General features: G+C 34.5%; 2 protein-coding genes across 2 annotated transcripts in view; one reads left to right on the top strand and one right to left on the bottom strand.

Annotated features, from left to right (window-relative positions):
* Positions 1 to 15,570, bottom strand: part of LOC136038653 (uncharacterized) — a 150,952-nt gene that overhangs the window by 102,026 nt on the left and 33,356 nt on the right. The window lies entirely within an intron of this gene.
* The window catches only part of LOC136038644 (carboxypeptidase M-like), a gene marked incomplete in the record, with an annotated part of 99,188 nt that overhangs the window by 58,313 nt on the left and 25,305 nt on the right, over positions 1 to 15,570 (top strand). The window contains 2 exon segments of the mRNA XM_065721896.1: positions 6,772 to 6,864; positions 11,292 to 11,386. Coding sequence (XP_065577968.1) covers positions 6,772 to 6,864; positions 11,292 to 11,386 — 188 coding nt within the window.

The raw sequence follows: 15,570 nt of genomic DNA, 5'->3' as shown, positions 1-15,570 counted from the left end.
CCCTGCTTTCTGCAGCAAGAAGAAACAACAACAGAGTTTTTGCTTTATGTTTTTTCATGATTAATGTTTTATTTGGTCAGATATTAAAGTTTGACAAAAACAAAAACTGGAACAGCATTTGATGTTTTGATCTGCTGCTGGTTTTTTACATTTCACTGAGGAATTATGTGAAAGTTGTCCAAGATTTAATGTTCTTCCAGAAACAATGACTACGACACACATCAAACAGTTCGTAGTAACGATTAAATAAAAAAACACAAGTTTTTTAAATGAAAGTAAGGAGCGACATTAAAACTTAAAACGAACAGAAATTACTCCGTATATGAAAGGGGCTTTTCCTCCTCGACACCCCGCTCCTTGCGCTAAAGTTTGATTCTTTCTCGCAACTCTACTTTTTAAAACAATAAAAAACTTTAGCGTAAGGAGCGGGGTGTCGAGGAGGAAAAGCCCCTTTCATATACGGAGTAATTTCTGTTCGTTTTAAGTTTTAATGTCGCTCCTTACTTTCAGTTAAAAAAAGCTTGTTTTTTTTTATTTAATTTCTGAACGTTTTTGAATCAATGCATGTTTTGATTTTGGCTCTCCGCAGACGAATAATCAAAACGAAATTAATTTTTTTTTTGGCTAAATGGCTTTCTCATAATTTTGATCGAATGGTTTTGAGAAAAAAAGAGCGGGGGAGGAAGCCTAGTTGCCCTCCGATTTTCGGTTAATTCAAAAGGCAACTAGAACTTTTAATTTTTTACGAAACTTTTTATAAGTAAAAGATATACGTAACTTATAAACTAGCTTACTTAAAGAACTTTTGTATTCTTATGTTTTTATTACATATATGAGCGGGTTCGCCCCCTCGTCAGTACCTCGCTCTTTACACTAAAGCTTAAATTTTGTCCCAATTCATTAATAATGACCCCTGAATCACAAAAGCCGCAGAATAAATAGTTGAAATTACTAAAAATACTTTGACGTAAAGAGCGAGGTATTAGGAGGAGGTGAGCCCCTCATATGGGTAATAATTTCTGTTCGTTTTAAGTTTTAATGCTGCTGCTTACTTCCAGCTGAAAAAAAACTTTTTCATTGTTTTTTTTTAAGTAATGCTAGTAAATCCTGCGCTCCCTTCATGGAAATTTTCTTCCTCCATGACAAATTCCTCGATGGAAAGCTCCCCCAGCATATTCCCCTCTTCTCAACCCCTGCCTCCAACCAAAAAATCCTCCTGAAAACGCCTGAACACTTACCAATTACCATTACTATATGTAAGCACTGGTCAAAGTTTTGAACTTGTAACCCCTCCCACGGGGACTGTGGGGGAGTAAGTCGTCCCCAAAGACATAGTTATAAGGTTTTTCGACTACGCTGAATAAAATGGCTAGCTCAGAATTTTGATCCGTTGACTTTGGGAAAATAATTAGCGTGGGAGGGGGCCTAGGTGCCCTCCAATTTTTTTGGTCACTTCAAAAGGGCACTAGAACTTTTCATTTTCCGTTAGAATGAACCCTCTCGCAACATTCTAGGACAACTGGGTCGATACGATCACCCCCTGGGAAAAAAACAACAAATAAACACGCATCCGTGATCTGCCTTCTGGCAAAAAATATAAAATTCCACATTTTTGTAGATAGGAGCTTGAAACTTCTACAATAGGGTTCTCTGATACCCTGAATCTGATGTTGTGATTTTCGTTTAGATTCTATGACTTTTAGGGGGTGTTTCCCCCTATTTTCTAAAATAACTCAAATTTTCTTAGGCTCGTAAATTTTGATGGGCAAGACTAAACTTGATGAAACTTATAGATTTAAAATCAGCATTAAAATGCGATTCTTTTGATGCAGCTATTGGTACCAAAATTCCATTTTTTAGACTTTTGGTTACTATTGAGCCGGGTCGCTCCTTACTACAGTTCGTTACCACGAACTGTTTGAAAATGCAAGTAAGGAGTGACTTTGACAGCATTGACATTTTGACAAGAATAGATACATTAAAAAAATGGATTTTTATGTTGATTAAATAAAAAAACAAGTTTTTTTAACTGAAAGTAAGGAGCAAAATTAAAACTTAAAACGAACAGAAATTACTTCGTATATGAAAGGGGCTGCTTCCTCACCAATACCCCGCTCTTGAGGCTAAAGTTTGACTCTTTCTCTCAACTCTTCTTTTTAAAACAGTAAAAAACTTTAGCGTTAAGAGCGGGGTGTTGGTGAGGAAGCAGCCCCTTTCATATACGAAGTAATTTCTGTTCGTTTTAAGTTTTAATTTTGCTCCTTACTTTCAGTTAAAAAAACTTGATTTTGGCTCTCCGCAGAGGAACAATTAAAACGAAATTTGCATTTTTTTTTTTTTTTTTGCTAAATGGCTTTCTCATAATTTTGATCGAATGATTTTGAGAAAAAAGAGCGGGGGAGGAAGCCTAGTTGCCCTCCGTTTTTTGGTTAATTAAGATAAAGGCAACTAGAACTTTTAATTTTTTACGAATCTTTTTTTTTAGTAAAAGATATACGTAACTTATAAATTAGCTTACGTAAAGAAGTTTTGTATTCTCATTTTTTTATTACATATATGAGGGGGTTCCCCCCTCGTCAGTACCTCGCTCTTTACACTAAAGCTTAAATTTAGTCCCAATTCATTAAGAACGACCCCTGAATCCCCAAAGCCGTAAAATAAATAGTTGAAATTACTAAAAATACTTTAGCGTCAAGATCGGGGTATTAGGAGGAGGTGAGCCCCTCATATGGGTAATAATTTCTGTTCGTTTTAAGTTTTAATGCTGCTATTTACTTCCAGCTGAAATTTTTTTTTTCATATTTCTTTTTTCATTGTTTTTTTTTTAAATAATGCTAGTAAATCCTGCGCTCCCTTCATGGAAATTTTCTTCTACCATGACAAATTCCTCGATGGAAAGCTCCCTCAGCCTATCCCCCTATTCTCAACCCCTTCCCCCAACCAAAAAACCTACTGAAAACGCCTGCACACTTCCCAATAAACATTACTATATGTAAGCACTGGTCAAAGTTTGTAACTTGTAGCCCCTCCCACGGGGACTGTGGGGGAGTAAGTCGTCCCCAAAGACACAGTTATAAGGTTTTTCGACTACGCTGAATAAAATGGCTATCTCAGAATTTTGATCCGTTGACTTTGGAAAATAATTAGCGTGGGAGGGGGTCTAGGTGCCCTCCAATTTTTTGGTCACTTAAAAAGGGCACTAGAACTTTTCATTTCCGTTAGAATGAGCCCTCTCGCAACATTCTAGGACAACTTGGTCGATACGATCACCCCTGGAAAAAAAAAAAAAAAAAAAAAAAAAACAAATAAACACGCATCCGTGATCTGCCTTCTGGCAAAAAAACACAAAATTCCACATTTTTGTAGATAGGAGCTTGAAACTTCTACAGCAGGGTTCTCTGATACGCTAAATCTGATGGTGTGATTTTCGTTAAGATTCTATGACTTTTAGGGGGTGTTTCCCCCTATTTTCTAAAATAACGCAAATTTTCTCAGGCTCGTAACTTTTGATGGTTAAGACTAAACTTGACGAAACTTATATATTTAAAATCAGCATTAAAATGCGATTCTTTTGATGTAGCTATTGGTATCAAAATTCCATTTTTTAGAGTTTTGATTACTATTGAGCCGGGTCGCTTCTTACTACAGTTCGTTACCACGAACTGTTTGATTCCAAATCTACAAAATTCATTAATTTTAATTTTACTTATTAAAATCTAGCTGGACAATAATTGTCTGATTTTCAAAAAAGGTGGGAAACACTCCCAAAGAGTCAAGGATCGCACCATCACATTCAGAGTATCAGAGAACCTTAATTTAGAGTTTTCAAGCTCCCATCTGCAATAATATGGAATTTTGTGTTGTTCGCCCGAAGATGCGTCTTTATTTGTATTCAGAGATAACCCTATCGAACCTAGAGGATCAGTAGAGGGCCCATTCGAGCTTAAATTAAAAGGTATAGTGCCTATTGTAAGTGATCAAAAATATTTTAGGGGGAACTAGCTCCCATCCTACGTCCCTTGTTTTCCCTAAAGTCATCCGATCAAAATTTTGAAATAACCTTTTTGTTCAACATATCTGAAAGGTCCAATAGCTATGCCTCTGGGAATGACATGGCCCCCTACAACCCCACGGTAAAGGACTGTAAGTTATGAAATTTTCCCATTGTTTACCTATGATATTTATTATTGAGAAGTATATAGACATTTTTTTTTTGGGGGGGGGGGGGTTTCTGTGAGGAAGATCTTTCGTGGGCAGGAAGGTATATAGAGGCGAATTTTCCAGGAAAATTTCACACGAGGGGGGGATTTGCTAGAAATATCATGCGATATTCTTTTTATTTATTTTACTTTCACTTTAGCGACTAAATTTTGCGTGTGGAGATGTTCCAGTGGACCGATCTCGTTGAAATTGGCTATGGGGTCGGGATTTCCTGTGAAATTTTTCCGAGGGTGGGATTTCTGCGGGAGAAATTTTCCTTGGGGAGATCTCTGCGCGAGAAACTTTCCTTGGAGAGGTGGTGTTTCGTGGAAACATCTTCCATGGAGGGTGATTTCCGGCATTATTTGAAAAACACTCAGTAATTAAACTCTTTTTTCAAATGAAAGTAGCCTCAGAAGAATTTTCCTGGTGGAATTGTCTGCAGGGAGTTTTCATTGAGGATGGTATTCTACGGGGGGGGGAGCTTAACTCGGTAGGAACTTTCCAGCGAGGAATTTTTCGTGTGGGAATTTTCCATAGAGGAGGGACGATGATTTCGCGGAATTGTTTGAAAAAGGATCAGAAATCAAGTAAACAAGGAGCAACATTAAAACTTAAAAGAACGGAAGTTATTCCGTATATGAGGGAGTCTGCTCCCTCATCAATACCTCGCTGTTTACGCTAAAATTTGACTTTTAGCTCCGATTCTTTAAGAACGACTCCGGAAACACAAGAGAAATTCAACAATTTCTGTTCGTTTTAAGTTTTAATGTTTCTCCTTACATTCAATTGAAAAACTTTATTTTTTTCTTATTTTTTTTCGGAATCACAATTTACCCCAATTGGAATTAGATACACATTAAGGCAAATACTGACATAAAATAGAATAGTAAGGTCGATTCTTGATTGATCCTACGCAATATGACTATAAACATAACTATAGTTTATTTTAAAAAAAAAAGCTTTTTCAATGAAAATACAGAGTAACGCTAACACCTAAATCGAAGAGAATTACTCTGTGCCTGATGCAGTCTACCACTTTCTAAACCCCTTCTCCTTACACCCTGTGTTTACCCTACAGTGTAACCTGTGCCTTATTTAGGGTAGAATAAATATCTATAATATGCTGAAAGTTCAGCGTAAGCAGTAGGAAGTGGGCATACTTTCGAAAACTGTTGTTTTTCAGTTGATGATTATTCACTGGTTGATCCAGCGGGCCTGGAGAACCCCGGGACCCCTCCCCCAAGATTTTTCTGGCGCCCTCTTTTATTGTTTTTTTTTAATTTTTTTTACTTTTTTATAGGATAAATTTGTCTATTTGGTCAATTATTGGTACCTTTTTTGCATTGCACCCTCCCCCCCGAGATTTTGCTCATTGACATCCTTATCACATAGAGCCTACCTCAAGATTTTATTCTAGATCCTCCCTGTGACTATTTCTTACATAATATTCAGGGTTGTCCTAAATACGAGAAACAGCCAAGTCTCAACTCCATGGTAGATTAATAATTTGAAGACATGTTTGATTGAGGTCAAAGCAGTGGAAGTTCAATACAAAATAATTCGTGTTATATAACTTCTGACCTACGAATAAAAGGCAGATCAACTGGCCGAAGTTTGAAATCCGTCATCCATGTAGATACTTTCCAATTTTTGATAACAAGCTACTTAGTGATTACGACGGAAACAATATTTTCCTTATCCTCGATTGCATACCGTGAGCAAATCACAGACGCAGTAGAAGTGTCTGAACCCTCTCCCTTTAAGATGAAAGGCGATTCTTGCTTCTAATTGAATTTTCGAAAATTATACAAGCAAAAAGTCTTTTACCAAAAAATCCTTATATTTTAATGAATCTGCAGAAATTTATTAAAGAGCCACACATATTTGAGAATATTATGCCTCTTGCTGATCACGCTATTTTCATAACTTACGTTGTATTATTACATTATTACTACGTTATATTATTACATTATATTATCACGTTACATTATTACATTATAACGTAATTTAAAAATTATGTTATTTCACAATTTAAATTACTGTATCATAGGCAGGCGGTGAAAACCATGTATCCATACTATTCCGCCCTTTTTTCTCACCTGACTCTAATGCATTTCTGTCAAGCTAATTTTGGAAAACATGTTAAAGTTGAAGAAGTACTGAGATGGCGTTAGAAGTTCAAATTCATATTACTCAGAAAATCTCGTATCCTAAATTATTATATTATTTTTTTTGCTCTCCTAAATAATATGTAATTATATGCAGTAATATATAATATATATATGTAATAATATACAAAATGATGTGTATGCAGACAAGTTGTCTTGACTGTTCATTACTAACATTTAAAATACATTGTTCTTAGAGCTGAAATTTTTCAGTGGTACCCTTAAGACCTAATGTAATTAGCAATTTATTCAAATACACTTATTTGTCTTGTCACAGCTGTGTTTTACTAGTAAATTCCCTAACGGTCTCTTCTTGGAAAATCAAAGGATTGAAGGCGTAATTTAGTGTACTTCATCCCAACATTGATCATAATTATATGATCAATATTTTTTTTTTCAGATACAATGCAATGGGCTTTGATTTGAATCGAAATTTTCCTGACTATTTTAAGACGAATATGAAACATCCACAACAAGAAACGGAAGCCTACAAGTAAGTGAGTGATATGTCTCGGTTTGTATACATAAATTCCAAAATTTTGGGAGATTAGGGTATTTGTTTCGAAGAGGGGACTTTGCTGTAAATAATTTGAGAACATCACAAAAGGAGAAAACATATGACAGCGATGGAAAACGAGGTAAGTCACGGCAAGTAGAAAAAGGAGAAGAATTCGCAAATTCCGGTCGAAATGTCCTCTCAGCTTTCCTGAAAACTTCACAATTGCTTAAGAAAGGGCCTCTTCAACTTTAGTTTTTGTTCTTCTAGGTTTTTATTTTTATATTGTACTGTGGCCTTTTATCTATATTTTTTATTCTTTTTTCTCCATCTAGGATGGCGGAGTGGAAGTGTCAACCGAAGTATTTGCATTTTTCTCTTTTTTCCCTGGCCGGGATTTACCTTAATTTTTTCTTGTTTTTGGCAACCTGGGAAAAATACGAATTTTCCTTAAATGCCTGACCTATTCAGATTGTTCATGTGACCTGAAATGCTCGAATTGTCGTTTTTGCGTATCTTCTAACCGCCCTTGTCTTTGCTCTTCACTTTAATTTTGTGACTCGCTCATATTCTCGATATCGCTTGTCTTCTAACTGCGTGTATCTTGACACTTCATTTTCATTTTTGACACGATATAATTCTCGTTTTCGCATATGTTCTGACTGCCCATTTCTTTGCTCTTCATTTTCATTTTTAACACGTTTTGATGCTCGGTGTTGCCTATCTGCGCATTTGTCTTTCATCTTTATTTTGGATTTTGATTACTTCAGACAATTTAGTAGTGACCTTAGATTTAACTGCCCGTATTGGTCAAGAAAGCCAAAAGTTTGAAGCCTAGTACATATCGTTGTTAGAAATTGGACTAGCTTTAATGATCAAATAATATTGAACAGACACATTAGGAAAAGAGTTAAATAGCGTAAAGAACAAAAAAATGATAATTGCGGAAGTATTTGTATATATCAAACAGTTCGTGGTAACGAAGTACCACGTAAGGAGCGACCCGGCTCAATAGTAAACGAAACTCTAAAAAACGGAATTTCGATGCTAAAAGATATATCAAAAGAATCGGATTTTTATGCTGATTTCAAATATATAAGTTTCATCAAATTTAGTCTTTGTCATCAAAAGTTACGAGCCTGAGAAAATTTGCCTTATTTTGGAAAATAGGGGGTAACACCCCCTAAAAGTCATAGGATCTTAACGAAAATTAAACCATCGCATTCAGCGTATCAGAGAACCATATAGAAAAAATTTCAAGGTCCAATCTACAAAAATGTGGAATTTCGTATTTTTTGCCAGAAGACAAATCACGGGTGCGTGTTTATTTGTTTTTTTTTTTTTTTTCCCAGGGGTCATCGTATCGACCAAGTGGTCCTAGAGTGTTGCAAGAGGGCTCATTCTAACGGAAATGAAAAGTTCTAGTGTCCTTTTTAAGTGACCAAAAAAATTGGAGGGCACCTAGGCCCCCTCCCACGCTCATTTTTTTCCCAAAGTCAACGGATCAAAATTTTGAGATAGCCATTTTGTTCCGCATAGTCGAAAACCATAATAACTATGTCTTTGGGGATGACTTACCCCCCACAGTCCCTGGGGGAGGGGCTGCAAGTTACAAACTTTGACCAATGTTTACATACAGTAATGGTTACTGGGAAGTGTACCGACGTTATCAGGGGGATTTTTTTGGTTTGGGTGTGGGGTTCAGGGGAGGGGGCTATATGGGAGGATCTTTCCTTGGAGGAATATTTCATGGGGGAAGAGAAATTCAATGAAAAGGGCGCAGGACTTTCTAGCATTACTATAAAAAAAAACTATGAAAATATAAACATGAAAAAGTTTTTTCAATTGAAAGTAAGGAGAAGCATTAAAACTTAAAAAGGAACAGAGATTATTACGCATATGAGGGGTTCTAAAAATACTTTAGCATAAAGAGCGAGGTATTTAGGAGGAGATAAACACTTCACTCTTTATGCTAAAATTTTTTAAAATAATTTCAACTATTTATTCTACGGCCTTTCTGATTCAGGGGTCATTCTTAAAGAATTGGGATAAAACAAGATTTAGTGTGAAGAGCGAGGTATTAACGAGGGGACCAACCCCCTCATATATATAATCAAAAATATAAGAATATAAAAGTTTGTTACGTAAGTTAATTCTTAAGTTACGTATTTTTTTTTACTAATAAAAACGTTCGTTAAAAATAAAAGATCTAGTTGCCTTTTTAAGTAACCGAAAGATTGGAGGGCAACAAGACCTCCTTCCCCACCCCTTATTTCTCAAAATCGTCTGATCAAAACTAAGAGAAAGCCATTTAGCCAAAAAAAGATTTAATATGCAAATTTCATTTTAATAATTTATGTACGGAGAGCCAAAATCAGACATGCATTAATTAAAAAACTTTCAGAAATTAAATAAAAAAAAACAAGTTTTTTTAAATGAAAGTAAGGAGCGACATTAAAACTTAAAACGAACAGAAATTACTCCGTATATGAAAGGGGCTTTTCCTCCTCGACACCCCGCTCCTTGCGCTAAAGTTTGATTCTTTCTCGCAACTCTACTTTTTAAAACAATAAAAAACTTTAGCGTAAGGAGCGGGGTGTCGAGGAGGAAAAGCCCCTTTCATATACGGAGTAATTTCTGTTCGTTTTAAGTTTTAATGTCGCTCCTTACTTTCATTTAAAAAAACTTGTTTTTTTTTTATTTAATTTTAACAAGGGATTACAACAATTCCCTTTTTAGTCACTTTTTAAAACTATTTTTTTAAACACCTTTTTAGGTCAACTTTTTAAATCAAAATTTTGAAGCTTCGTTGATATCGTTGTTAGAAATCAGGCTCACTATAGGTTCTTTACAACCACCCTGGGAAAAATACGAACTTGTCTTTAAAGGCATGATCAATTTAGATTATTTTTGTGGCCAGTCATAATCGCTTCCTCGCTGTTGCTTATGATTCTCGCTGTCGTTTATCGTTCTTCACTCTTATTTTTAATTCGTTCTACTCCCTGTTGTTGCATGTATTGTAACCGTATGTTTCAGTGAAATTCACTTTTGTTTTGACTTGTTTTAATTCTTGCTGTCGATTATTTTCGAACTGGATATTTCTTTATTCCTCACATTTGTTGTTGACTCGTTGTAATTTTCTCTGACTCAAGTATTCTGATTGTATATTTTTTTTTGTTCTCCATTTTTGTTTATCGTTACTTTAGACTTTGTTTTAATAGTTTCTTGGATTGGTCAAATCCGGTCAGATCGGATTGTCACGTTTGATGGTCTAGGTTCTCCATTTGTCCTCTAGGTATTATAATTACTCTTTTTACTTGCTCTACTTACTCTAGACATTATAGAACTATTTAAAACGCCTTTTGTAAATAACAAATTACACATGGTACTTAATATTTAGCTATGTTCCTTTTGTAATGTTGTATGCGTCATAAATATAAAAACGATACTTTCGCTCTTGGTGGGCTGGTGATATAATTTATTCTCTTGAAATATGTGAATTACATTTACAAAATAAATATAATTAAATATAAAATATTATTAAAGCTATATTTTAAGCCTGTTATACCTGGCTTAAAACATAGGTAGCTAATGACCAAGATTTGCCAGATTTTGGCATGCATTAAGCCTTCAATAAATCTTGTGTCTCTCTCTCTCATGAATCGAGACTTGGGGAAATACGAAGTAGAAGGAGAACAAGTTTTACAAAATTATAGGAAGAAATTGTCAAAAAATATGCTAGTAAGAACCAGAAATCTTCATTCAAATTGGGAAAAAAAAATCCAGACCCTTTCTCCACTGTATTCACCACTTTCGTCAACCAGTATTGTTCTAAGATGCACGATGGTGCCCGAGGCGTGATTCTGACTGCTGCAGGGAGATATGCCTACTAGATGTCTCCGTAAGATATGTCCAAACTGAAACGTTGATTCAACGCTCCATGCGTCATTAATGGCTCAGGCGGATCTTTATCCTTGCTTCCTTTTTAATTAATCAGTATATGTTTGAGTTGTTTTATGTTTTTTGCTATTTTTTGCTATAGTTTTGTCTATCCACTATCCGGATTACCTTGAGAAAAGAGTAAATTATTTTGTGTTGTTTTAATCTATTTGGCTTCAGTAATAATGCTAAAAGGTCATAAGTCGTCTAATTGTGGTGCAGATGCCTTGGTGCTTTGATGCTGCAGATTCTTTCTACTTTTTTCGTTTATTTTCCCAATGGTTTAGTTCTGTTACAAAAATGAAAAATATCTGTGATTCATGTGATCAAATTCAAAATAACCAATAAAAAATGATAATTAGGATCTTACGACAATGTTTTACTTGCATTTAAGTCCCGAAAACTGGACTTTCAAAGCTCTTGTTGAAGTGATAGTACAGCGTTTTTATCCCCTTTTTTAATTAAAATATTATTTTAATTTTTAGATCATGGATAGCAAAAGAAAATTTTGTTCTCTCTGCCAGCCTTCACGGTGGAGCATTGGTTGTAACCTACCCCTTTGATAACTCACCCAATGCAAGTAAGAGTTTCCTTCTTTTAAGTGTTTAAAGATCAAAATTTTTACTATGAAATAAAATCTACTTTATGGTTGAAATACTGGTTTTTAGAAAAATCACTTGAGGTTTTGAGGTTTGAACTCTCGACGCTTGATGCTCTTTTTTTGTTTCAATCTAGGCTACCAAGTCTAGGCTACCAAGGTTACAAAGTCTAGGATCTAGGCTACCACAACCTAGATCCAGGCTACCAAAGCTGATAGTATATTCTAAAGCAAGGCAAATCTACTAATACAGATTTGTTATTTAAATTTGTAAAAATGATATCGGAAGTAAAAATTCTACCTGATCAGTTTTTTTTTCCAGTCATGCCTGATCAATTTTCAGTCCTCAGTGATTTGTTTTCAGTTTTCAGTTTCGTTTTCAGTCATGTCCGATAAGTTTTCGTTCCTCATTGATTAGCGATCAGTTTTCATTCTTCGCTGATCAGTGATCAGTTTATAGTCATATTATTTTTTTTCAGTCATTTTCAAATTTAAAACTGTAGCACGCTTTGAGATTAAAATTTTGGTTCTTTTGTTGTACCGGTTTTGTGCTCCTACTGTAAATGCTGTCACGAAGTTGGTTGAATTACGGCGTACGTTTACTATAAGAGTGAAAGCTGGTACTAGTGTGCCATCTAGTAATCAGTGCTATCTAGCTTTTGCCTACACTTGACATTTTTCAAGCTTTGTAATCGTTTTTCTGTCTAGAACTGAGATCAGACACTTATTACTACATCATTTTACGAACTAAACAAATTAAATTTATTATTCTTTCTATTACACTGGAAAATGCCAAGTGTTGCCTAACGCTAGATGTCGTTGAGAGTTTTTTGTCGACACCAACATCAGTTCCCACTCTTGTAAGATACCCATACTTTTTGGCGTATACCTTATTTGATGTCCTAAAAGTGGTTATGATTAAGATCCGACTACCCACTCGTAAGTTAAAAATACCTCATTTTTTCTAATTTTTCCTCTCCCTTCAGTCCCCAGATAGTCAAATCGAGGAAAACGACTTTATCAAGTCAATTTGTTCAGGTCCCTGACATGCCCACCAATTTTCATCGTCCTAGCAAGTCCAGAAGCACCAAACTCGCCAAAGCACTGGACCCCCCTACCTCACCCAACGAGAGCGGATCCAGTCCCGTTACTTCAATCACTTATCTACGACATTTGCATATTCTACACACCAAGTTTCATCCCGATCTCTCCACTCTAAGCGTTTTCCAAGATTTTTGGTTTTCCCTGCCAACTCCCCCCAATGTCACTAGATCTGGTCGGGATTTATAATAAGAGCTTTGAAGCACAAGACCCTTCTAAACATAGAGTTTCATTAAGATCTGATCATCCGTTCATTAGACCCGTTAGACCGTTCATTAGTTAAAAATACCTCAATTTTTCGATTTTTTCAAAATAAACCCCTCCCCCAACTCCCCCAAAGAAATCGGATCCGTTCTAACTATGACAATCACGTATCTAGAAATTGTGCTTATTCTCCCCGTCAAGCTTTATCCCAGTCTCTCCACTCTAAGCGTTTTCCAAGATTTCTTCTTTCCAAGATTTCTGTTTCCCCCTCCAACCCCCATCAAGAAATGTTTCAAAAATTCCTAACACATCTGTCGAAGATGCATTAAAAAAATTCCTGCAAAAAATTTAGGCTGCTATTTAGTCCTCTACAATTCCAAAATGACATTTGTTTTATATGATTATTTAAAGGTGGAATATCATGAATACATAAATTTTTATTTTTAGGTGCAATATAAAGAACTGACAAATCTTAATCTTGTGACGAAAATTTATGAAAATATTTAATTATATCAAGAGGATATTTTTCCAGTTCCTCCAAACTACCAGCAGAGATTTGTAACATATTCAAATCATCCATAATCCAAATTCAATAATAATTCCGCATCCCATCTCAGTGAGCCGATGTAAATACAAAAAGAGGAAAGAAAAGTAAAAAAGAAGAGAAAAAAGATGAATATTTCGAAAATAAGAACAAAGAAAAATAAAATAGAAATAAGAACAACAACAACAAAAAAGAAAAGGAAAAAAGAAGAATATAAACTCTTCTTGCCTTCTTATTTATTTCAGCCATTATTCGTGTCATCATATGAAGGCGAGCACAATTTAACATGGATACATGAGCTAGATCATAAGCCAACTAAAGTCATAAATCCAATAAATAAGTCACAAATACTCATGATGAACTATAAATCCACTAAAAAATACTAAGCGACTATTTCAATCTATTTCTCATACATGTATCTCACTTACAGGACTTTATACCACTTAACATTTACTTTTTGTTAATTATCAATTAAGCATAATACAGGTGGAACCACTGGGGGGGGGGGGGATCCAAGAACTAATTTCTTTTACATTAAATTCTTTTTGTTTAATTCTAAGGGAACTACGAATGTCACGAACTCATTTTGTTACATTATCTGTTATATTGTGTGTTATATGAGTTCGTGATGTGTTATATGATATTCCACCTTTAAATAATCATATAAAACAAATGACATTTTGGAATTGTAGAGGACTAAATAGCAGCCTAAATTTTTTGCAGGATTTTTTAATGTATCTTCAACAGATGTGTTAGGAATTTTGGAAACATTTCTTGATGAAAATAATAAATTTCAACATTATGAAAATTATCGATTTTTGGTGTTAGTCGCAAACAGAATGGGAGGGGAGGAGTAGGTATTTTTATGCGAGATGACTTTGCCTCTTCTTTACTTAATGATTTTATGCTTTGAAATATTGAGATGATATTTGAGAGTTGTCTAGTAGAAGTGAATGATGGAAGAAATAATTTTTTTTTTGGTAATTGTAGTATATTAGCCACCATCATCTAGTCTTCAAGAGTTTTTAATGCAATATGAGTCATTGTTAGGTGCTCTCACCCAGCAACACTATCTATTTTATGTAATGGGAGATTTTAATGTTGATTTAATGCGTCATAATGCTTTGACATCTAATAAAGGATTGGCATTTTGAAAATTTCATTTTTGCATGGTTTGTTACGTACTTGGTTACTACCGTCGAAAATTACCATGGAACTCTTATTGATAACATTTTCACATCGTAAAATTACTTTGATACCCATATTATTTTAAATGATACGTTTGATCATTGTGTTGTTGTTCTTACCTCTCTGGATCAGGAATTGAGCGTGAAAAGAGACCAAATAAAAGTTATAAGAGGGTAATTAACCAGAAAAAAATAGATGAGATGGAAATAAAAATAAGAGATATAGATTGGAGTGATCTGTTAAATATTGAAGACCCGAATCAGTTAATTTTATTATTTTATAGTAAGTTTAACCAAATATTTGACCGACTATGTCCTTTGGTATTAAGAAAAAGTCAGGATTTACCTCGTAAGCCATGGGCTACTCAAAGCTTGTTCAATAGTATAAAAGAAAAAAATAGATTATATAAGGTGAAGATGCATTATCCAAATGAAATTAATATTGAAAACCTAAAAAAAATATAAAAATCGGTTAACTTTTGCTCTCAGAGAAAAAGAAGCAAAATATTATCAAAAGAAATTTCGTGAATGCGATTCACCGTGGAAAATATGGAAAATAATAAATGAAAGAACAAATAATGTCAAAACAAGAAATATTCCATTTCACATTACAACTAATGAAGGAGTTAAAATAACAGATGGGAGAGTAATGGCAAAAGCATTTGCTAACCATTTTAAGAAAATTGGATGTGATCTAGTGGATCAAATTTCTGCTTGAACACATAATCATAGAAAATACATTCCAATAAAGTGGATAAGACTATTTTTATGTACCCTAAGCAGTTGTTGGGATTCCAAAGGGCTCTTAATAGTTTGAAAAACCGATTTTCGATAGGATGTAATGGTATGTCGTCTTCTCTGTTTAAAGAATTAGCTGAAGTACTTTGTCAGCCGCTTTTATTTATTTTCAACTCTTGCATGAAATTTTGTTTTTCCAGTTTGTCTTAAAGTACCAAAGGTTTTACCCTGTTTAAAAAGGCACTAAAGATAATCCAAATAATTATAGGTCTATTACTGTTTTATCACCTGTTTCTATAGTTTCTGAAAAAATAATAAAGAGTAGATTTACTTAATTTCTGGTAAAGAATATTTTTTTCTCCCAATCAGTTTAGTTTCTTGCGTGGTAAGTC

Source organism: Artemia franciscana, chromosome 2, assembly GCF_032884065.1.
Source record: "Artemia franciscana chromosome 2, ASM3288406v1, whole genome shotgun sequence".
Classification (NCBI taxonomy): Eukaryota; Metazoa; Arthropoda; class Branchiopoda; order Anostraca; family Artemiidae; genus Artemia; species Artemia franciscana.
This window is presented reverse-complemented; position numbering and strand designations above follow the sequence as displayed.